This window comes from Anopheles stephensi, chromosome 3 (genome assembly GCF_013141755.1).
Source record: "Anopheles stephensi strain Indian chromosome 3, UCI_ANSTEP_V1.0, whole genome shotgun sequence".
Lineage (NCBI taxonomy): Eukaryota > Metazoa > Arthropoda > Insecta > Diptera > Culicidae > Anopheles > Anopheles stephensi.
The window spans coordinates 56,540,723-56,566,034 of record NC_050203.1 but is presented as its reverse complement, the minus strand read 5'-3'; the positions used below and the strand labels follow the sequence as shown (position 1 = coordinate 56,566,034).

Below are 25,312 nucleotides of genomic sequence, written 5' to 3'. Positions count from 1 at the left end.
GCGCGGGATAAAATTGATGAGATGTAAATTGGGGAAAGAAAAACGAAAAAAAAACAGACTCCGCTCGCATGGATCATAATTATGCCGGATCTTTAATGTATGTGCGGTATGTAGGTATCGATAGGCTGATGCCGCCTTAAACGTGTCAACCCGTATACCCCGAGTGCCATGGGAAAATTGGTGCGCGTGGAAGGATCATATTACAGATAACGCTGGTTTGCTGTTTGTTTTCTCGCGTATACATTCAGCTTTTTATGCGGTAAACTTCATCAGCTTTTTTTTTCTTCAATTCATATTAATCATTTTTATAATAGCAGTTCTTTTAGTTGATAAACAGGCCGAAGGATTTCCCACCACAGCTTCATCATCGATCGATCGTATAGAGGATATAGAGCGTGGGATACAGGAAATGGTGATCAGCGACACAGCGGCATGAATAAACGAATTTTTCATTTCCGAGTAATTTGAAACCACCATTTGCCAATCTGCTTAACGAGGAGGAAAAGTCCCACACATTCCCTGTTCCAGCAGCAGCAGCAGCAGCAGCAGCAGCACATCAATATATCGCACAACACCAGCTGGTGCTCCGGAGGTATAATTTATTGGCCAACAGTCGTCAAACGCAGCTTTTTGGACATGGGTATGATTGACTCCTCGGGCAGGGGGTGGTTCAGAATGTCGGACACGAATCAATTAGACCGAGGGGGGCGATGTGCGGATTAAACAACGGCAAAGGACCGAAGCCGAAGAAATTATCAATCACTCAAACCTATCAACTGCACACTTTCGTTCGATTTTCGGCCGGCAGACGGAGATAACCTGGCCGTTGAGCGGAAAATCCGTCCAGGATAAGGATTCCAGGGTGGCAAATCTTGGACGCGCGCACTCATCGAAGCTCTCCATCCTGCCAGCGTTCCACACAATCGTACGAAATCGTTCAATCATTTGCAACACACTCGCACCCCACCTCGTAGACGGGGGTGGTGCCAACCTACTAAATACACACATCCCTTTATCCAAAAGAAACGGCAGTAGTACCATATGACCTCGTTTTCTGTGCCAGTGGGACTTACGCACCGCGTCGAACGAGTCGAGCCGTACGGAGCAAAACGGATACCCGTATACGCAATTTATACGCAACTTAATTATGCAGCTATTTTCAGCCATTTTGACACCATACGCAATTCTCGCTCCGAAGCGGAGCGAATTGAAGACCTGTTCCTTTTCTTGCCACACCGGAACGATGAGAACTTCCGCAAAAGTGAGCCCGCCGGCATTGGGTACGCATAAATCGCCCTCCTGCTTCTGCCCTTCCAGGAGTGAGTGGTGTACCAACCCCCACCCTTATTAGAACTTCCCATTGTTTCCTGCACAACAAAAAGCCGTCCAAGAAAGCTAGCTCCTTTTTCTTCTAGGACGAGTGCAAATGCCCAACTACCTGCCTTGGGGGGTGGGAATAAAAACGGCGATCGAACGAAAAAAGACCTTTCGCCCGGGCGAAGACTCCTATGGCAACAGCGCTCGAAACGAACTTACCCATCCAGAACTCTATCAATCATCAAACAAGGCATCAGGGAAATGGCATCGAAAAATCGAGGAGAACAAATGTAAAAACGGCACAATATTTAGCCTCGCCGCATCCTCCACAAAACTGCCCTTTTACTAGAGCTACCCTTTTGCTAGACGAAACAGTAGAAAAAAACCCCCCTGAACGCGCGCGGTCCTTTGATATATGAGAAATTCCAACCAGAAAGGGAGCCCCCGTAGCTGTAAAACTAAAAACAAAACAGTCAACACCAACTTTGCCCAAGAAGAATGCTCTCATTCATTCCCTCAGGGGCGCGCCACCGCCTCGGATGGTTCTGGTTCATTAATAACAATCGATTACACCGTTTAATGCTTTCAAATGAGTGAAGGTGGATCCGACGGGGCATGCTGAAGCTTAGAACCAGCGACAATGTACCGTTGGAAAGGAATTGTACTAGGCACACTTCCCAATAGGAGATTCGTTTTTTTTTTCTGTTGGGAAAAGAAAAATGATTAATTGATTGGCACCCTCTCCCGAATACTCTACCTCTAGACAACGCACCAAACATGGTCTCGCAGACCGGTCCGGTAGATATGTGTCTATGAATCGGACTAAATCGGCATTGTGTACGCTTCGTTCCGGCCTGTCGAAGCACACCTACGTCCCACTATGAGAAGTCTTCATTACATTCAGTTACGGCCACGGGAAGGAAAAAACCAATATCCCAATATCGAAGGTCCCAATATCGCATACTCCTCATTGCAACACAACACACGCCGGTTCCATTCGTTTCGCGGCAATTAGCTTCCCCTGTGGCCGTCCCCGGTGCATGGCGAGAGTCCTAGAATATGTGTGCGCCCCCTCCTTAAACTCATGTTACACGGCGGCGCTTGATTGCTTGTTAAGATTAGAGCTAAATGCTTACAACCGGCACCATTATGTGACGATACCTGCGCGCACATGCCGGCTCAGTGACACCACCAACGCGTGCCTGCGGATGGAGGTGATGTAAAAGCATGGCACTAACGGAGCTCCAGCACGCTCTACACATGGTACTCGTCCGTGTACCGAGCAACAGAGAGAGAGAGAGAGAGAGAGAGAGAGAGAGAGTTCGACCAGGTGTAACCTATCTTTCCCGGCAAGCGTCATTCGTTCGTATATTGATGGATGAACGGAATGATTATGAGGCTCGCAACAGACGCTGGAGACCCCGTTGCCGAAGCCAGCCGAACCAACGCCACTGACAGCCGGTGATGATTGATTTGTTTGGAGGAACCGCGGAGGGCACACTGGATGGATGATCCAGTTTGTTTGGGGTTTACGTTCCATGGATATCACCGGCGTTAGTGTTGCTGTGTGTAACATTTCACCAAAGCTGACGAGAATTCGTTCCAGCCCTGCCAGCGCTCAATCAAGAACATAATTAATGAACACTGGTATGGTATGGATTTCAAGACCGAATCTACTATGTCCACAACAAGAAGTACCATGAAAGCGCTATTTGAGACCATACATTATGCTCTCCTCTATTTGACCAATTCAATTTCGATACACTCACTCCATTAAAGCTCACTTCATCTCCATAAAATCTCTTCTTCGTGAATTGCCGTTTGTGGGGTGTGTTCTGGTGAACGCCTCAATAGCGAAGAAGAAAATATTATGCATCTCTTCATTTTATCACCACTGCAGTGCAAATTTCTGGTTCGGCAGGCGTCCTCAAGTCTACACAGCGTCATCTCGGCTAACATTTAGCTCCTGAAGAAGAAGCAAAACAAAAAACACTGCGACAGCAAATAAAACCGTAGGACATAATTGTGAGTGTAAATAAAAGCTCAACACACTGTAAAAATTATCCTACAGCAAGTGTAATGTACGGATTAAAAGGGATGTTGTAAAAGAAAAAATCCACACCAGAATAGAGTGGTAGCATCAGTAGTAGTACTGCGGTGTGGTGTACCAAACTTTTGCATATTCAACACAGTTGGTACAATAAATTTCCACACGAAAACCCTCCGCTCCCCTGGGCTCCGATTGTGTCTCTACACTCTCCGGTTCCTTTAACGCTTGTAAAATTATACTAATCAGCCAACGTCAGCCAAGAACCCGCCACCAGTCAAGGGTAAAGTGAGGAGACACACATTGATGAAAGTTCCCCTCGCCCAGGAATACGGATCGGAGCAAATCTAAGACATTCCAGTTTATGCAGCATTTTTCCGACTCCATATATGTAGACACATACACACGCATGGATTTAATGCGCCCGGGAAGATCAACTCAATCTCGTAAGCGGATGACAGTTTACGATGCTTTGCATGGCATGAATGTGAAATACCTATCGATCCTTCGCATCTTGGAAGTCCGCGCCGAAAGGCCCGCATCTCATTGACATTACACTCTAGGCGGTGGTATGATAAAGGGCCGCGGGGCGTACTAAAGCTACGGCTACGGGATTGATGTCTAGGCGCCCTTTGAGTGGGCTCCGGTAAGGTGCATGCAGCGAACGAACCATGACACTCGTTTTTATTTCCCGGCCCAAAGCACCGAACGCGGGTGAGCCAGACGCCCGTAATTGGCATCACGCTGCTGTAAGAATGTGTTCAGGCAGCTGCTTCATGCATGGGTTTTTCGCCGTATATCCTACGGGAAGCTGGATGGTGTGTACAAACGATTCCCTCCATCCATCGACCTACTTCCTGCTGTGTTCTAGCATTCATTCGAGGCGCTGTTGTGACAAATCTGTGCCATAGTGTTGGGATGATTTTTAAAACAAAATTATGTTTACCAACAGTGGGAACAGAACAAGGACCCTGTTGTTCATAGGTTTTACAACGATTTAAGAACATTAGAACATTCAATTTCAAAATAATAATATGTTAATAAACCAGTCAAGATTGATACGGGTTAATAGTCAAATAAATGAAAGAGAATGAAGTCTGTCCAAATCCAGTTTTTTAATGCTTTTTGACATTTGTCGACTGAAATGCTGATAGCTCTCCAAACTAACAGCAAAACAAGTAAACTTAGCTGTCTTTGTATGTATTAGATTTTATCTAGTATTATTCTAAAAGAATTAGTAGCGGCTAGACATCGTCTTCTTCCTTGACACTACAACTTCGACAGGTCTCGGCCTGCCATTTCCCGTATGTAGTCAGCCCTGCGTACGGGGATGCGGTCTTGATGGGATTTGAGCCCGGTCCTGCCGGATCGCCTCGGCCACCGGACCGCCCCAGCGATAAGACTTAATGCTCAATATTATTTGACAAGGCCAAAATCGAAAACTTAGAGTTGAATTTCGAAGGATTGCTCAATATTAATGGGCTAGCTCGTGATGCCTACGCTCCCTATACAAAGATGTATGTTGGTTTAAAGACCTCTTAAGGTCATGCTTATCTCATGCATATCTGGCTTACTAGACTGATTAAAACCAAGTAGTTGAATAGTCAGTCCTCACTTCGAGGGAACGGTCCAGATAGAATTCGGATTTTTTTCGAGATTCAATCCAAAAATTAATGCGAAAAACAAAATCAAAATAAACGATTTGTCGATCCTGATATGATGAGGCTATGAAGTGCTTCTGAAGTGCTATGAAGTGATCTTCTTCTCGAATGCGGCTAACAGGGATGCTTCTGTTTTGGACAGAGGTTATGTCTCAGAGGCGTATGTGAATACTGGGGACTAATCAGTCTCAGCTTGGACCGTCGCGACTGGTTTTTTGAGCAGAGAACCGTCTCTGACTCTGACTGTAGTATGACCGGTGGAGAGTCAGCACCCTAACGCGTAACTCGACATCAATGTTGTTGTCGGTGCTGACTTTTGACCCCAAATTGGTTGAAGTTCGACGCTTTCAAAGGTGCGCCAAATTTCTGCTACATAGGAGAGCCTCAAACCAAGGATGTCCATGTAATCGGCGTATGCCAGGATCTGGATTGACTTATAGAAGATGGTCCCCGAAGTTTCCACCTTCGAGTAACGGATTGCTCTCTCTCTCTAGTGTCAGATTGAAAAGAAGACAGGCAAGCCCATCTCTCTGGCGCAGGCCCTTGGTGGTAGCAAAGGGCCTTGAGAGTTTGTCATCCACCTTCATCCAGCATGTGATGTTGACCATTGTCATTCTTACAAGCCTGGTAAGCTTGGCCGTGATTCGAAAAGAGCTCATTGCGTCGTACAATTTTTACCTTGGCTATGGTTTCATATACTGCTTTGAATTCAATGAAGAGATGGTAGGATGACCGGTGATACCGATTTATTATACCGATGCTTTAAATACATGTTTTTTCAAATATAATATTTACAGGCATTTACAAGTTTACATATGTGCCTCTGAATTTGATCCCTGAGACTCTCGGTGATTTTAATTTGTTTTACATTCTTACAGTATCTCTTAATAGATATCATAAGAATACTAGTAAAGCATTAAAACATTTAAAATTGAATATATATATATTCAAATTAAACAGGTACGTTATTAGGAATCCTGGATAAACCATGCTGGGAAAACCCCGAATCTACAACAGCATGCATTTAAGATAGACGTATGAAACACCTTTTGCCCTTTTTATACACTCTCCACACATGCTGATAAACGCATCCTCATGGTAAACGTCCCAAGCATCTGGTACACAGGGAAAGGTACAGCCCTGTCATTCCTTTCCCGATCCACTATCCTTTACTCCACAGCTGCAGCTAGCATCTCTCTCCCACACATCATCCAACAAGTCTCACTGCATCCAAGCACAAACACCAAACAGAACCATCCTCTTGTTGTGTAGTAGCTAGTGGTGGCTGGTGTTAGTAAACTCATCCTTAAGACCACCAGTCCTACCGCTGGATGTAAAATTGTTCATTGTAGGTGTAGGTGTGTGTGTGATTGTCTATTTCCACCCACCCTCAGGTTCGAGTCAACTCCCCTCCTTTACCACCGACTGACGGCCGAAAGTAAGAGGCGTACAGATCGAAAGGGACGATAGTGACGAGTTGGAAAATATGTATTTTTTGTTTGCAATTCCAATAATAATAATACACGCGCTGGCAATGTTCCCCTCCATCGTGAGTTACACGGTCCTACACTCTCACCGGTAGGGTTTTGCTCACAATTTCTTCCATCTTCTACTCTTTCCTTTGTGCCCGGTACACACAGCTGGAGAAAGGTGAAAGAAAAACTGGGAAAATGCGGTGAGAATAGGCGGCCGACCCTGTGACGGAGAGCATACGGTTCTCATCGACTCTCAGCCGGTGGCAGTCTCGACACGGGCGCATGCGCGAAACATGCCGCGTACCCCCAAAAAAGGACGATGTCCGTAACATGTGGCATGGTGTTATGGAAATTTTTGCTTCCCTGAAACCTTGCCCGTACACAGCAGCTTTTGTGCTATCTATTGGCGGCACCGTTACACCGCACAGCAAAGGGCCTCCAAAAACCATTTGTTTGGTCTACCACCACCGGAGGGACTTGTTGGTAGCTGCCAGTGTTGGTGCAAAGTGAGCAACTGGAGCTGGGGAATTGGGAAAAACAGGAAACAGACAGCGAAAGAAAAATAATACAGCAAACCATAATCGAATGGGTAGTTCAGCAGGACTTTAGGTTTTTACTTTTGTATGATGGATTTCACGTACTTCGAGCTGAAATTGAACTTCATAGGCTTCAGAAATTAGACTTAAAGAGCTGGTGTCTTGCGCTCCAAATAAACCTGTCCCTCACGATTATCTTAAAGCGTTATCATGAAGATCGGACACCAGCAAACATCCTTTTAGCAGACTCTTTAACTGAGATAACACAGTCCACTACTGTCCTGACATCTTCTTTATAGCTCGTTTTTTGTTGCTGCCGTGGCTCTCCACACTTGCGAGACGTTTGCTGGGCAAACAAAACCTAACACGCTAGACGCAGCAAGGTGAAATACTTGAAAAAGCCACACACATACACACCCACACAGCAAACGGATCCTGAGCAAATACGCAGAAACAGTTATCGTCATCATCATCGTCGCCGAGGACGAAGACGACGACGCAATCCTCACACTATCATTCCCTTTCCATCATCCCATCGCCGGAAATGGTGGTAAGCTCACTTAAGCGAGGGAGAGCGGTGAAAAAAAACAACAACATGGATCCCTGCTACTAGATGTCCTTTCCTCGAAATATCCCGGCCTCCTGCATCGCATCCACACTCCAGGTCCGGTATGACAGCACTCGGTGGTGCCCCCCGATGCTGCACTTAACCATTCGGAGTGTGTTCCCGCGTTGAAATGTTCAACTAACGCGACTACTCCGCACCACCGGGCACTACACCACCACGATGATGATGATGTGGAAAGCGAACGAGGAAAAAACAAATGCACATAAAGACAAAGAATCGTTATTGCCCCGAAATAAAAACAACGACACAACAGAACGGTAATGGTGCCAACGACAGTGCTGCTCCGGGTGGTTGAAGTAATAGCTCAAACACACAAAGCCTGCCTGACCAGACCTGCCCAAGGACGTAGCAGTGTACGTACACCCGTTCCGAACATCCGTTACCAGCACCCGGGCAGGAAGGGCCACAGTCAACCACTGGAGACTGGAGGTGGCGTAAACTATGGTATTATCACCCACGGGGCTGTAGACGAAGATGCTTTCGTCCAGTGCCGATTGGAAATGACAAGGAACAAACACAGATCAAGATGTGGCAATAGTCGTTACTACCATCAGGGCCGAATTGCTGGGTGTCTGCTCTTTTTTTGCGTCTTGTTTTGCTGAAAGCATCCGAGGAAAGTGCTGAGGCTTTTTGCTACCGACTTTCATCGTCCTACCTTGCTATTTTCGCTTCCGAGCACTGACAACAGCAAAACCCTACTGCACAATTCGATTTAATTCCACACCGTTGTGGTGGATTGTAACGCTGCCCTTGTCTCGCTTACCGTTTATGACTTGCTGGGCAGCAGCCTTTTAGTAGCGTCATTTTCTGTGCCCCCAAATCAAACCCAATCGCTGGAAGACGATACCAATTTTGATGATTCGGTACGGCAAACTACTTTGACGATAGGAAATATGGGGCAGAGTAGCAGCACAGAACCACTGCAAGTCCTATTTTGGCAGGTGTTGAAAGTTTCCTCGGTTACTTCTTTCCTGCCCGTCGTAACTTCACTGCAAGGCTTGAGGCGATCAAATAAAAGCAGGATAGTACACTACAGCAGCAAAAGAGAAAAATAAAGGACCGAAGCTGACAGAGGTAATCGAATTCTTCGAATGCAAGCCACCAAAGAGCAACCAGCTGGGAACACTGCACCAGTAAGCACTTATGAAATGAAGGTAATAGGAATGTGAGCCACCGGTGCGATGTACTGCGAATGGTTGCTTCAGGCAAACGATGATCGTAAAAGTAAAGGAACGGTACCGGGATTGAATCCGAAGACCGAGTCCGACAACTACTGCAAGATGTGACACCCCCTGAAGGGAACATCCATGGCGAATGAAATTCCGACCCTTATGGAGACGCCTGGTTTAAAGCTTCTGGATGTCACTGGCATACGTACATATTTTACATCAAAGTGTTTTATTTAGCTGATGTAAAGATATGTTTATAATTAGTTTTATCACTTTAAGGAGTCACCACGTTAAGAATTTAAAGTAGAAAACTCTACAATCCAATACAATCATGCGATGTAAAGGTACACCCAAACATGACTAGACATATTCAAGTTTACCGATTCACACTCGGCCAAAAGCAGCCATACCGGCGCAAAGCACCGGAGCTACCGATGAGCATTGGGGCAGACGAATTCCAAAAGGTAAGCTATTCGAAGGACCACTACTACAGCGAGGAAAAATATGCAAGAAAATGGAAATCACCATTACTTCGCCTTCTAAGCTTCCTACCATGTCCTGCCTGTGTGTTGCCTGTGAGTTTACGATCCCTCGGGAGAATGCATGAATGTCTTATACCGAGGTTCCCAAACCCAACGAAGGTCCCTTCGTACCGTATCCAGCGTGGCCCACGGTTCGGGTGGATTGGGAAGATGGGGAGGCTTCTATTGAATTCTATTTAAATTTTTATTGATTTTATTTCCAGATCGAATGCCTCTGCGCGAGCAATCGGAGCTGCCCAGCAGATCACACTTGACTGTGAACCCGGGGAACGATTATCAAAATCCTCCCTTCCCAGACCGACACCGGTGGGACGATCCTTTAAACGACACCACAAACTTCTTGCCACAATTTCCAATCAAAATTGAACCCAAGCTGACCTTCCTGTTGATTCAAGCCGCAGGACCATTTCCCTTTTAAACGATTCGCTTAATGGTTGTTTAATTTTCCATGTGGAATAATTTCTTCAAACTATCTCTTGGGATTAATTTTTGCCGGGATTTTCTCGGGATGTATTTTTTTGTTTTTGTTTGAGAGCACTTTATAAAGACACTTACCCCGCGCTAGTCCCTTCGACTCGACGCTTCTGCTGTGCGACCACTTGATTGGGGTCAGCCACTGGAAAGAAAGAATGAGAAGGGCAAAATAAATAGACGAAAATTAAAATCCACCAGGTCTCTCTATATCTAGGATGGCAAAAGGCTTCACCATGCCACCGCGAGAACATGCAAATCAACACCAGTGAAGTAACGACAACCCGTTCGACCACTGTGGACTGGTCAGCAAAACAAGCCGAAATCATTTTCACACGCCACGAACAACTGTCACATCAAAAGCGGCCGAGACCGGCACACAGCCCGGCTGGGACGGGTGATTTCTATGGACAACACTGATCCACACCGTACACACTTACCGTTGGTGCCGGCGTATGCCCTATCAAAGCCATAAACTCCTCCGTAGCCCCACATCGTGTTGGTCTAGCCGTACGGTTTGCGAGTGGAAAGGATAAACAACTGTCCACCAGATTGGTTAGCGCCAAATTGACAGTTCGAATGAATGCGGTTCGCGAGTGTGAAATTTCTACCGATCTGATAGCACTTTTTTCTTGCAATTATGCTCACTCGTATACAAACAGCTGTCTTGGTGTAGCAACCTCAAACACACGTCTCTACAACTTCCCAGGGAACTTGTCTATTGCTCTGTTACTCTTTTTCCTCACCAAGAGAACGGATAACTTCCCAAGGAACCAGAGCTCGGACAACAAAAACAAAGGCCCCTCTGATTGCTTGGATCGAGTACAGCATTCAATTGCACACCTCGATTTCGGTTGCCCACAACAGCACTTCTCTTCTCGGCTAATTAAAATCGAACCATCGATAGCGCCAATCAACACCGCACGCCACCACCAGTACACTAGACGCGCACTTTTGTTTGCTCTCACGCAAGACACCAGCAGTACAAAACGATGGACGCCAAGAGGGTCGCGATGTGTCGTTGAGAGTTTGCTGGAAGAATGCAAGAAAAACGACTACCAGATCCTGCTCACCCACACACACACACACACCGGAACGCTGATAACAAGAAGAAAAAACCGTCCTTCTCGTCGATCTCGTCTCCGAACGATGTCCTCGGTCGTGGTCAGTATCATCTCCGACGGGAAGATGCTCGCTCTCACAAAAATCAACATCAACATTTCTTCCCCTTGGGCGCGAACTTACAGTCACTCACCGCATTTTGACAAGAATGCAGGACGGCGAGCTCAAGTAGCTTCACCGGAAACAAACAGGAGCGCTAAAGAGCAGCATAGAACCGGGTTGTGTGTGTGTGTGAGTTTGTATGGTTACCATTCAACCCACCCAACACCCGGAGCAGCGGCACATGCTGCTGTCCATTTATCGGTTCTCGGGAAATGCGCATGACCTGTACCCGCTGGTGATAACAACGCAACCGGGTAGCAAGGTAGGTAGATGTAGCCGGGTGTCATTCAACGGAATCATCGCAAGGCGGGTTTCCTTCCACCGGTCGAAGAAGATGAGAAGGATGTGCGAAGGATATCAACTTTACCTGCCCGTAGGTATCGGTGCTGCACACTGAGAGTAACGCTACTGACACTCCAATCGTACTGTACCGATCTTCCAACGCTTTGCCCAAGACGGATACCAGGGTGAGTGTGGCATCGAGGGGAAGCGCAGCTTGATTAGATTAGGTCCATTAGTATGCAAACCACGGTATGCACAGTATATACCGTGTCTCACGTGTTGTACCCGTCACGGAGACGTAAAACTTCCGGTAGCAGCCATCCCAAAACCCAGGGCCCTTTACTTTGAAGCAGAGATGCCTCCGATCTGGGCTGGTTACGGTTACGTACAGGAATTCGAAGGGTTCAGAGGGTTGGAGTAACAACCTTTGCATGGGTCGGAGTTGAGCACGGTGTGTTACCGAATGCAGTTGATGGTGCTCCAGATGGATCCCTTAGTCTTTCTGACATTTTTCATCATACTTTCCACGAAAAAGAGGTGTACGTACAATATAACGACGACGCATTGATGCAGATGTTTTACAGTACACAAAGTAGATCCTGGAGCTCTCCTTATAAACTTCAAAATGGGAGTCAAACCAATATAATCAGGTAACATCATCCCCTGCAATCCTGATGCTCAGCTGATGCTCCATTAAACCCATCCGAAAGTGGCTGACCCCTTCCCATCCGACGGCTACATCTAAGTCGTACCGGTCGCCGAAAAAAAGGCGAAACATGTCCGCATGCACGTGGACACAGACCGATCAACCAATAATTACACGTACACCATCGCTTCAAGGCCTTTTGCTTCTATTTCCCCAACAGTGCATTCGAGCAGCACTGACACCGGGAAAAGGAACCTGTTCCAAAAAGGGAAGAAGAAAGAAACAGGTCTAACCAAACACACACACACACGCAGCCCGTTCTACTTCCGCACGGCAAACGTGATCGTGGAGCGTGTGGCTCACGCGACGTGGCGCATGATTGGAATTATAACAAAAATTAGGATGCAACCGTCATGCCGTCATATCGACAGGCGCCACATGCCACCCAAACCCACTCGCTGCCCTTTTGCGTATGCCCGCCAGAAGCCCAGACAGGACATCATCAGGCGTCAGCCGAATGAATGTCTTTCACGTCCCAACCGTTCTGTTGTTGCCCGGGAAACGTGCCCGAACGTGGCGAACCGGGTGGAAAACCGGCTGGCGGCAACTGACAACTGGCCACGACCAGGGCCAACATGCCCAGGCAAAATACTACACGGAACGGGAATAGCAACACATAAAAAAAAAAGCTGGAAGAACGTAACGCAACCCGAATCACGGAACACGCGCCCCCAACTCCCAACTGTGCGGCGGGAGACACGGCCAGGTATGGTGGGTGGTGGTCTTTCTTAGCTTTTCTTAGTTAATATGTGCGGCAGCATGCATTATACTTTTCGTGCCCGGCCCGCAAGCAGGGGCGAACGAGTCGTCGTTTGTACGGTCAAGGATACGGAGCAGCCTTTACTCTTCAGGTAACGGTGGGTCAACCTTCTTGGCTTTTTTTTTTTGCTAGTGACCCGTTCGCCCACCTCGTCCGAACTGCGTGCGTCCTTGAAGTCTGTGTCTCCCGCGCGCGCGACGTTTGTCGAACCAGTTCACGCACCCAGCCAGTCCCACACGAAAAGGACACCGCTATCCTTCCTGCGCCTCCAAACCGCTCGCATCACACAAACATATGTTATATGCAGAACACGGATCAAACCACAATAAGAAACAACGGTAAGCACGATTCATGGATGCTCGATCCCCGTTTAGGGGATGTGTTTACCCACCCAGGCCCCGCTTCACCGGGGACATTATCTCAGCTTGCCGCAACCCCCGATGGCCGTTCGTGGAGCGTCATCGATTTCATTAAATTTCTGAACAGGAACGAAAAACGGAACACCGCCTCCCCCCCGGGGGTTGTTGGTTGTCCATTGCTTTCTCTCTCGGGCTTCTCTTCCGTCCAGCTTTCCGGCACGTTCACGGCAAGCGTCCGCAGCATGCAACCCGCTAAAAACTACCCTCCGTCTGGACATGATGCCATCTTCCACCCATTACGGATGAAAGTTGTGTCGTTGAGGTGTCGTACGGTGGTGGTGGTGGTGTTGGTGGTACAGGACACTCTCAACTCGAGCAAAACCGCGATGGCGCACGTTCGGCACGAAAACGGCCAATCATACCCTACCCTGCTTCCAGACACGCTCCCTAACTCTAACTCGCTCACACTCCTAGCCAGGCACCAGACAAACAGTCGATGAAACGAAATATGGTTCAAGGTCGGATCTTTTCATCACGCCGTATACTACGGCCAACTACTACGTGTGTACTTCTCGACCACCCACCCACCCAGCAGCACCCTCCCCAGTGGTGGGGAGCTCATTCAATCGGCGGTTCGGCAGACTGGGGATTAAAAGACGGAAAACACGGACGAACCACGCCGGTTCGTGACGGTTCATTCACAATTTTTGTGGCCACAAGCAGGTCCCATCCAGCTACACGTTTCGCCGCTCTTTCCCTGGGCGGGCCTCCCTGGCTGCCATTCTGGCTCTGCAACACGAACGAGGGACACGAACCACGAAAGGTCGACAGAATACATCCGAGACAGTGTGACATTCGTGTCACACCGCCTTTCGTCATTAGCCGCGGTAAGCGGTTGCGCGGGGAGCGGTAGCTGCAAGTGGGTCCCCATCGTGTGTCATTGGACACGTTGCGGTGCTTTTCTTCCGGGTGAGATTTTTCAGCTCATGCACACGCCTCTGCTGTCAAAGGCAGAATGGGTCAACGTTTGGTGGATTGGTGCTGACAGTGGGTCATTGGGAAATGCAAAGAAAAAAAATATATATGTCAATATCGGTTGAAAATCAAGCAAATGGTTGACCTGCGAAAGAGACTCACACTTCCTCCTGCACGGGACTCGGCGATCGGGGACGTGTTGCAATAATGAAAGCGAAAGTGCATGCCAACCTTTACTCGTGCCTGAATGGATTGATGGTTTTGGTGGGAAGTTTTAAGTGGCGCAGGACTTCTAGTTCCATTCACTACGAGCGTAATGAAATGGCACGTAGAGAATCGCGTTTGTAAAAGAACAAGGACACGTTCGGATGAAGATGAATCCAAGAATCAAAGAATTTACATTACTTTCGTCTATACAGAACTAATAAAAATTGAGATATTATGACAATTTGAAAAATTATCTGATAAAAAACGCTGCTATATAAGTTACAAGTCTAACACTTGTTGGGTCTTTTTAAAAAAGATTGGTTCTTTATTACTAACTACTTTAACCTATAACGAACCGAACCGAACAGAACCAAAATGTTCCCAAGTGCTGCCAAACTAGAACTGATGAATCCAGGTGACGCGTTGCTGCTAGCCGGTTGCCGGGTACGCCGATATTGCTGATGGTGCGTTGCGCCTTCTCACGGTAGCTGGCCGCTTCCTGTTACGCCGATATTGCCGATTGTGCGTTGCGCGTTCTCACGGTAGGCGATTCTGCTGATACTGCAAGCCACGTGCTGGTGGAGTCGATGGACGGTGCACGCGCTGTCTTCGGTGCACATGCTAACTCTGCATTTCGCGATGACTTATATACATATAAATAAGGATGTATATAAATTAGCCCAAAACATTCTCTTGGTGTCTGACTATATCAGTTAGAAGTCTCTTCGATAGTTTGCACAACCGCCGTCTGTCGCTCATTTTGGACTCACATGGACGACGTCTTCTTCGATATGGGCAGTGAGTTTTGTACAACCATGTCCATCATATTCAGGAGATTCTTCACCATTTTAATAGAAGCCTCCGCACAAGAGAATTCAAGTTTCATCTAGATTCAAAAGTTCAAAAAGTCTCAGAATTCTTGTCAGTCATTCACGGAACCTATTCCCATCCAATTAAATGTTTCTGTCCTCCACTAGAAAAGAGAAGACGTTGTAAAACTTGAAACAGTTATAGCTAGTCGTTAATTGTTTTGAACACAGCTTTTGAAAATCAATCTGCAACGCTGTACTATTTTGCCATTTAAGACAAGAAATCAAGGACTATTAATACTTGAGTTGTTCGCTAGAACTGAGGATTATCCACTGACGTTTCGTTATAATCAATCCTTTTTTTAATGCATTGATCACAACGTTTAATGATGTCTCACTGAACATTTTTCTAATATTCCTTCCTATTTTTTTTCTTTTTGGACTAAAACTTCCAGAAGTCTGGGGCCACTTCTAGATCACATGTCATGATTTTACCTGTAGCTATGTAGGAAGTTCTGCGTATGGGCAATATGTTGAGGATGGGAAAAATAACTTGGAATCGAATCCGATTCCATCTTTGTAACTTTTGGTCTGCAAAACAGAACCGTGCAAATTTTCGCTCTTCAAGAGACCTGTTTAAGAGAGGCATGATTTAGTCAAGAACTGAGTCCTTCACGATATAAATTTTTGAGGCTCTGCTCTCCAGTTGTCAAAATCCGGGTATTGTCCCGGATATACAAAATAAAACTAATTAAGACATATTCTGCTTGGTACGTTGAGGCTGTGAGGAGACAGTATTTGTGGAACTGTTAAGCAACATTAAGCAACTCTCGTTACTTTTACAGTGAGTGTCGCATTAGCTCACCATTGTTTTCATATACGATCTGTTCCAAATTTTGACATTGTACAGATGTCATTAGCGAGAATATTTACAGAAATGGCAGCAAATAAACTTTGACCTTCCAAGAAATCCGACACATTAATTAAATCAACAATTAAAAAAAGGTCCACATCCAATAAGGATGTGTCCACTTGCAGCTGTGCCATAAATAATTTGCCATCCTCGAGCCCAATTTAAATAAACGTACCAATGCATCGCGATTAATCCAAACGCACCGCGGACGCATAATCGATTGCACTATCCTGCAGTCAAGCTGCCAGCCAACGGAACCACGTGGATGGATAATCGTACGATCATTGGTTCGAATTATCCTGTCCCATCGGCGTACGCCCCTTCTGGCACACAAGCATTCCCCACGATTGACGATATTCGATAAGTCGAAGGGATCGCAAAACATATTTCATCATCGTCACCTTTCGAAGCCGGTTGCGTTGCTGGCACATTAACACGAACATACCAATTTTGCATTCCGCCTGCTTTCCTCCGACGACGACGCCACACACTCCAGTTTTTTCCCCCCATTCGCCAAGAATGTCGACCACTAGGGTGTGTGTGTGTTTAGTTGCACCTTTTTTTCTCTCTCTCTCTCTCTCTCTCTCTCTCTCTCTCTCCTTCTCGTCCATCGACCCATTCTTATCATGTTATCTTCCACTGGCCAAGCAAACAACAAGCGCCTCCAGCGGTCAGCGATGAAATATGAAAAGAATGTGCGTAATGAAACGTTTAGCGAATTTTTCATCCTCTCGCTGCGCATCGATTCACTTTCTTCCAGGCAGCAGCAGCAGCAGTTGAGGACGGTGAAGACGTCGCTTCTCCATCCAGCACTAGTAGCTTTTGGAGGAGCTGGCGCTTGGCGAAGGGTTGAAAAACATATTTCCTGGTCCGCCGTCGCCGTCGAGTGAGAGTTGTGTCGGTTTTTATGTGGCTCATTTTTTATTCGCCGTTCCATAATTTATAATTATTATTTAATACATTCGCCCAACAGTCGGACACCTCGGAAGGGATGCCCGAATGCCTGGCCATTGTACGGGAACAGAACAGAGAGAGAGAGAGAGGAACAAAACCAGCAAACGCCCTTTTCTCGCACAAGACGCTGGCTGGGAGCTCGGGTGTAGTTCTTTGGGCATGCGGCTAACTGCTTCATTATTTATCAGTATATCCCGCATACGGATTATACCTCGCGTTACATCGTTTTTTTTTTCGCCCATTCCACTATCAATACTTTTTTTTTGCCTTCTGCTTCTCCCGACCCTCGCGTGAAAGGCGTCCACGGTTGGGGCGTTAAGTAAAAGGTGAAAAAGAGTACTTCATTTTTTAATTTATTTTCTACATTTCAAACCATCTCTCTCCCGGTTGGCATCCTGGGCTATGAATGATATTACATTTAATATCTTAATTAAAGATCGCAAACCGATCCGTGCGATCTGCAGCACATTTAAAAAAAGCTACGGATCGCAACGGCGGTAATAAAAACCGTTCGCTTTGCAAATGAATATTCAATAAATTGTGTGTACAATGCCGGTTCGTACCGAGCAAAACAGCAGATAAAAAACGGCATCTGGATAGGGTGGCAGCACCGTGGAATGCTTTTACACTAACCGACCATTATCACCTCACAAAATGCGACGGTTTTTCTTTAGTGATGTAGAGCTGCTGTACAAGAGACAGACAAAAAACACTAGGCTCAATTCTACTAATAATATACCGTGTTTAACAAGCTCATAAATACTAAAAGTGCGTGCTAGAAAGTCTTTTTTTACTTTAAATTTCAATTTTAATACCTTTTGGCAACCCACTGGACACCAACCTCCAATATCCGGACACGTGGCAATAAAGTAGGATCTCATCGACAACCGATTATGGCAAGCGGAGACTCGATCATCAAGGCGGGGCGGGTTTTCCGATTAAGAAACCTCCAGATAAATTGAAATCGAAAATGCAGCCCTTCCCAACAACCTTTACACAGCACACTGACACCGGTGTGGTATCATACCTCATAAATAATAAAAAATGAATTTCCACTTTGAAAATTAAAATGAAATAATAAAACAGAACTACTGTGCCGGGGGATGGGGAACGATGAAGTTCAACTTCATGCGTCACGACGAAACGGCCGAACTGCAAGTTAAAAGCAAGAAAAATTGGAGCAAAAGGACCTAAGAAATAAACTCCAAGACGACTTATCATAATCACCCTTCTCCACCAGATCATGACTTTCTTCCCTTTTACCTTCCACACTTCTACACTTGAGAACCTCTCAATGCGACACTTTGGGCTTGAGCAGAGACCCCAATGCGAAACAGGGCAGGTGATACCGACCGATAGTCCGACTTCCCAAATCGATGGAAACACACCGGATCAGAACGAGGCACATTTGGGTGATGCGAAAACTATTCCACCAGTGGGCTACCAAATATTGAAGGCACCTAGTGGTGGTGGTGGTGGTGACCCAGGCCGCCCGGTTTCGAGATCAATTATTTCGATAGCGAGCCGAAACTGACACTTTTAATTTATTACTGCCCTTGTTTATCGGTCAAAGAGAGACCCCCGAAAGGAACGAGCATGTGAACAAACAAAAAAACTCGGGGATCGAAGGACTCGAAGGACATTTGTGCAAACACGTACAATCCAGAGCAACAAGAAGAAAAAAATATCGGATAGGGTATAAAGTATTTGATGAATAATAAATATGATTGGAGGATAAATACAAATACTGGTAGAGTGTTAGATTGCAGAGAATTACAGATAAAACAGAAACTTAGTGAGAAATATGAAAATAATAAGGATATATCAAGGATTCTTCGAGCATTTATTCAAAAAAAAAATTTTGAGCCATACAAAACACATGCCATCAAACACGATCAAAATGCACAAACAGACACACGCATGCTAATCGTAAAAAAGAAAACAACAGCTCCAACAAAAAAAAACAGACATATGCGCAAACAGAACAGAGCGGACGATAAAAAAAACGACGAACCACCACTAGCAAAGTCAACCATCGCACCGATCCCCAGATTGAGATGGCACCAGGCGGGGGGAGAAAGAAGCCAGAGCAGCATAAGGTAGGAATAATAAAAGTTCATAAAATTAGGATTAATTAACAAAATTGAAGTCGCTCGTGGCAGCGAGACCGAACGGAACCGTGCGCCGTACCATCGTCGGGTCCGCGGTGAGGGGTGCATATATGCTAATAAATTAGGTAAGAAATGAATTAGTTTGTCAAAATACGGTCTCCACACAGGACACACCACATACGAGAGGGAGAGAGAGAGAGAGAGAGGAGAACACTAAACATACACACTCACCTATATATGGTAGGTGTAATGTGGCAGACGGTAGGTACATATCAGTGTTTGTAAAAAAACGGAACTAGAAGGCCCTATCCAAAAATTCCAACCTCAATGGAGAATTCGCCCGCTAGCCAGTCAGCCCCGCGCTAGCAAGAGTCACACCACACACGGAGGTTTTTGGTTTTAATTTCTAAAGTGTCCCGCGGTGTCACGGTGTCTGTTTCGCGTTTTGGAGAAAAAAAAACACAGTTATGGCAATAGTAAATCTTGAATTATCGCAATGTCCACTCGGACGGCCAGCAGATGGATCTAGGCGATAGGGACACGGACCACCACCACTCGGAAAGCTTTTGTCCCGGTGACATTTAATGCTTTTTCTTATCATGCTTCATTACCATACCACCACCAAGCGGGTCGCGAACCAAGCGCGTTCATCATCGAAGAAAGCCCATCTCAATGAAAGTGAGAATAAAACATTTTATGTATGTGCCATTAGGGCCGTGGCGCTAGTAGAGCTATACGCATTGGAGGTATTTTTCGGCACCTTTATCTAACACAGATACACAACCACAGTGCACATTAGGTGGAAAATAATTTGATTAAAAATGCGCTCGCTGCTGCCATTCAGCCCCTAGGTTCAACTTCTCGAACGCAAAACGGTGCCCATCCCAGGCCAACAGTTATAATCACCAATTTGATTTACTCATTTCTTGCGGTGTTCATGTGCACGGTGGTCCCGAGGTTAGAGGCAGCAGTAGTGCAAATGAAGCGTAAATCAAGCGATAGTCAAGCTGATGGCTATTGACAACGCTATTTCGTTTTTCCCGAGCCAAATGATCATAAAAACTTGACTCTCTTCTCGCCAACACCAGCAGCAACACATGTGTCCAGGTGTGGCGAAACTAAAATTATCCACTCAAAACTCGACAACAAATTATGAAGACGTTTGCCTCCTATTCCCGGCGAACCTGAGAAGTAGTAGAGGAAGCGTAGGAAGCGGGCCGGATGATTTTAAATTGTGTCGCTAAAAATAGGTGTCCACAGCTCTGGACGCGTTGTCGGTGTTATGTTAGTAGCCAACCACCAGTGACGGTTATACATGTGTTTGTAATCGTTGCACAGCTACTTTGTCGCCATGCAAATAACGATGAGCGCGGTAATGATGAGACTGTCGATCGTCGTCTTGTCAGCTGATGCTGCTGCTGAGTGTGTAAGGTGTATTAGACAGTTTAGCGTTTATAATTATATTTCCATTCAAGAAGCGAACGGTTAGAGCATCTATAAAAATATTACCTCCGTTAAGCTATCTTTAGGCCGAGTGATTTTCTACCTACCCACAAGGTAGGCAAGTTTGACCTGTTTTTCATCGAAGTTAATTAAATTTAACATTAGTTGAATCCAAGCTAAAGATGATTTAAATCTTTAGGAAGCTAAAAGAAAATTGTGCAATATTTTTTAAATAAAGCTTCTAAATGGCTTGGCTTATCTATTTTCTCAACTCTATAGATGCCTCATGGAGTTCAGAGTGGAACTAATGGATCATTTAACAAAAACTAAAGAATTTCTCATATTTTACGGCTGATTTTGAAACATTAGATCTTTTTCCATCCGGGAGATTGTTAATGAATTTCCAACTATTTTAAGACATTGGCGATCGTCTGATCGTTCGTCATGGCATTAGAATAATTTGAAATGATCCTCCGATCAAAATCAGTTTTAATATCTCATTGAACGCTACTGAGTTCGTTGAACGTTCGGCGGTTGAGAATCTTTTTCTGCAGCTTCGTCAGATTTTCGCGAGCCTCGGCGGCCGTACAACCTGTATCTTTTGCTTGGAAATGAAATGTTTCATCTGAGGATTTCGTGTAACAATGCACCTCGATTGTTCACTGTACTGTCTTATATGGTGTTTGGATGACCAGGACCTTCTTCTTCTTGGTTTAACGACTTGCTAGATCACGATTGCCAATTACACAGCCGGATAGGGTAGCAGGACTGACCTTGCTATGAGGGAAATCTCCTGATGGGACAGAATATTCGCTCCTACCACGTGAAACTATCGCCTCGGGCCAGCCCGATATCGAGAATGGACATTGTGAAACCTATTTGACTAAGAAAACTGATTTTGATCAGTGTTGGACGATCTCCAACCCCAAGGCTCAAGGATGAAATTACGAACAAATGATCAGAAAACAAAAATTCTACTATTTTGACCATAGTCGGGTAAATACAACTGATCGCGAGAACGATCAAGATAATTCTTTCCGTGTACTAATGATAATAAATTCAAGGTTAAAGATTACTGAAATTTTTATTAAACATTAAATTTGTAACACGTATTGCACTATCTATCAACACGCCTGCGTGGAATTCTCGACTGAATCCTTATCTCTCTTACGCAGCAGGACTGTCTATCTAGTGAAGAGTAATTCAAATCATTGATACTCATTCAAACCTACATTCATTCAGTGGCATTAGACCTTGGCAGAATATTATGGGCAAAATCATAACATTTGAAAAATAAAATCTGCTGATGATGGACAGCAATTGCTGATGATCTAGCAATTAAAACGTGATCAGACTGAAGTTAAAGCGTTAGCATGTAAAAAAAAAAACTATCAGCCTATCAATACTTCACGCACAATGATAAAGTCCAATAATCATCAGCAACCCCTTCTCTTTCCCGATCAACCCAATTCCTGTACCGAATAAAGTACGAATTTATCGTTGTCATCATCAGTTTCGCAAATGATATCACCAACTTCACCATGATGGCAACAGGCAGCCGTTTGGACACTGGGCGTTTAGCTACCCTTGGTTCAAACAACCGACCAACCTAGCTTCTTGGTGGTGACGACGGTACGAACGGTGGTGAGTGAATTGGTTGGCGTACCCTTAACGATCAAAACGGCCGAATCTGCGCGGCAGTTATAGATTAGCGTCAGCAGCTTATCAGGGTCACTGACATAACGTGGCGTGGCGCCAAATTTTACCTTGCCCGTGCACAAACACACAGCAACATAACGCACCAGGGCGGGTTGCATTTGTTTGAGTGCAGAGCCAATGAAAATTCCATTTCATTCGGATTTTGTTCAACCCCGTCGATCGAGTTATGCTCGGTGGGTGCTCTGTTCCGCGTGTGTGTATGTATGGAGCCAAGGCAAATTATGCTTTACCAGCAGCCTCCAGGCTCTTGCTGTGCGTTAGTGTGGGTTATATTTTTTCTTAGCTATACCCCGAAAAGGTGATGAAACTGTCTGCGTTCTTCAACGTGTGACCATACCGAGAGTGTACGCCAGCGAGGGCCCCTTTTCTTCTCTTTATGCTACACTGTTAATGCTGTGGATGCTTTTTTCCTGCCCTCCCGCACAGCGACACACACACACACCTCCCCCCGAGGATCATCTCAGCTCAATGCAATGTTGATCGCGCCTTGGCAGAGCATATTGAAAGCATAGCCAAAGCGCCAAAGCGCCAAACCCCACCAGCGGGCGAAGGGTGGTATCGGATTGAGGGGGGGCCACGGAAAAATCGTGACTTGATTCCGATTGTTCACTCTCTCTGTCATTTCCACTTTTTGTACGTACGCTATCCTTCTCCTACCTGTTGGATTTTGAATCTGGGCACAGTACCCTGGTTGGTCCCGCGGGCCAAAGGGATTGGTAGCGTCTGGCTTGTGTGTAGACCCTCCTGATGTGGACAACAGAGGGTGCGCTCGTCCAGAGCTCATATACACACACACAAGCAAAAGGGGTCGACATTCCCGGGGAAGAGTTTCCACTTCCTGCCACACTCGCCAGGAATCCCCTCTTCACGATTTCCCGGCCTGCAGTATGGCCTTCTCATAAAACGCAGCGTTCAACTCGAGAGTTTCCATAATCCGCGAGCGAGTGACCTCTTCGCGATCGCGACCACTTCCAACCGACCCGAAAGGTGCTGCCCGCTACAAAGTCTTCACCGAGTCGAGGCATTCGAGTCCGGGCAAACCGGGTCAACGCTTATGTTTACTCCCACCACTCCGGTCCGCTAGTCGGGTATCTAAACATAGCTTTGTCTGGCGAAACTGTTCCATCTACTCGATCCGTTCGATGTTGATCTTTGTAGCTCTTTCCTCGACTTGATTACCGATCGAATCGATTATCGTATGAAGGGCCTACCAAGCACTGCCATTACACCATGGCAACGGTAATGGTGTGACGACAACAGTCTGCTTCGTAGGAAGATGAAGTTGATACCATTGACGACAATTAGTGCAGCGCTGCTGATTGCAATTGAACTTGAGCCGTGGTGGGCTGTAAAAAAAACGGCAGAACTTATCGAGCAAAACAAAAGCGATACTGAGGGCATAAACATTGCATGTGACAGTGGCGTTGCATTCGCTTCCATGCTCCCGGGAAGGCGCAGTAAATGCGTGCGTTTTGTTGTCTTGTAAACCACACGTTCGTTCACACATGGACACGCACACTCACACGCAACGGGAGCGCTACGCATACAGCGACACCCAGCCGTTAGGAATAAGCATAATTATGCTGTACGATCTCGTCTGAGCTCACGCTTGTTTACATAACAAAAGAACCACACACACACGCACACGCCCGGATCTTCTTTATCTGGAGATTTCTCGCGTAACCCACAGCCACCACCTACAGAATCCTTTTCCTCGTGGACTGGACCTTCCGTTTTTTCCCCCTCAATCTCGCTCGCAGATTAGAGATGATGGAAAAAATGAAGTGTAACCGCGACCACGGTTTTAGGATGGTTTCGTGGTTGTACGCATGCACCGGACACAAGCACCACACAGACGTCCACACGAACTTTTAGCGGCACAACAAATCACTACCCACTGAAGGTCTTCCTTTTTCGTCTGCTTTTATTTCACAAACATCACAGACACACTTCTTCTGAATAAAATCCTTCACTATACCGTCAATATTCACACTATTCTCTCGCACACGACTCACGGACTCACAGCCTCTACACGCACGGCCTGCACTCCTACAGCACGGGGCTTCGAGTACGGTGGTTTATGCCACCTTGACTTACCTGACGATGAGGAAGAATACGGTTGGGCTATCGTCGACATAAGCTGAAAAGCTGAGCTGCACGGACAAATGCTCTTCTGCTTGCTCTGGCACACAGAACACGGGTCACGTTTTCACACAAATCACACACGGATAATCACGCTCGAATCGCTTTTTTTTCTTCTCGCTGCAGCACGGTACAAATTCACACAACCCAACACACACGGTGCACGGTGATGTTCGTGCGGGGGACAGATTTGTGGCGAAGGAAAGAAAAAAAAGGGTCGTAACCTATCTGACAGCAGCAAAAAACACTTCATCGATTTGATCGCCTATTTCAAAACAAAACAAACGCTATGCTACCCAAGTAACGGTTTCGAGCGGTGGACTTTGACAGCCAGCTCAAGCGTGTCGCATGCTGTCAAATTGTTCAAGCGTGTTATTTTGTGGGATTACAGTTTTTGAGAGTTTTTTCTACATTTTAGAGCTGCTTTGAGGTGGATATACAAGAAAATATAAATTTCTAAACATACGCAAAACCTCAAGATCTTTACCATAATATTAAATCATCGCATGCTTTTTAATCTGCTGACTGCAAGTGTGCACTTTAAAACTTTAAAACTCAAACAAACAAACTCAACTTTCACAACTTTTCATTGGTTGACGTTGGATTGAGTAAAATGATTGAGCAGGAAGGAAGAAGAGGTTGCATTCAATTGTTTGCGAGCGCTCGGTTTCAAACCAGCGAGTGTGTGACCAATTGGAATAGTTTGCAAATGAATTCATTAACATCGTAAAGACAATGGATGGAATCTATTCTTCGAAGCTATTGTATTTGCAACACTTAAATAAAACATGTGCAGTTTTCTGTGTAATATTTTTTCTTTTTGTAGTTTGATGGGTATCGTGCATTGGGAAAATGCTGTCAA

At 45.8% G+C, this 25,312-nt stretch overlaps 1 protein-coding gene across 6 annotated transcripts in view; it reads right to left on the bottom strand.

Moving 5' to 3' along the window:
• Positions 1-25,312, bottom strand: part of LOC118508807 (aryl hydrocarbon receptor nuclear translocator homolog) — a 207,278-nt gene that overhangs the window by 175,518 nt on the left and 6,448 nt on the right. For 3 of the 6 annotated variants that reach the window (XM_036048544.1, XM_036048541.1, XM_036048540.1), the window contains exons 1-2: positions 24,406-24,686; positions 9,931-9,991 (exon numbers count right to left, since the gene is read on the bottom strand). Coding sequence is in view for 1 of the 6 variants with exons in the window: in XM_036048540.1 (XP_035904433.1) it covers positions 9,931-9,991; positions 24,406-24,445 (101 nt within the window). In the remaining 5 variants the exon portion in view is untranslated. Of the gene's footprint in view, positions 1-9,930; positions 9,992-24,405; positions 24,687-25,312 lie in introns of those variants that run through there. The other 3 variants (XM_036048543.1, XM_036048538.1, XM_036048542.1) reach the window with 1 other exon arrangement.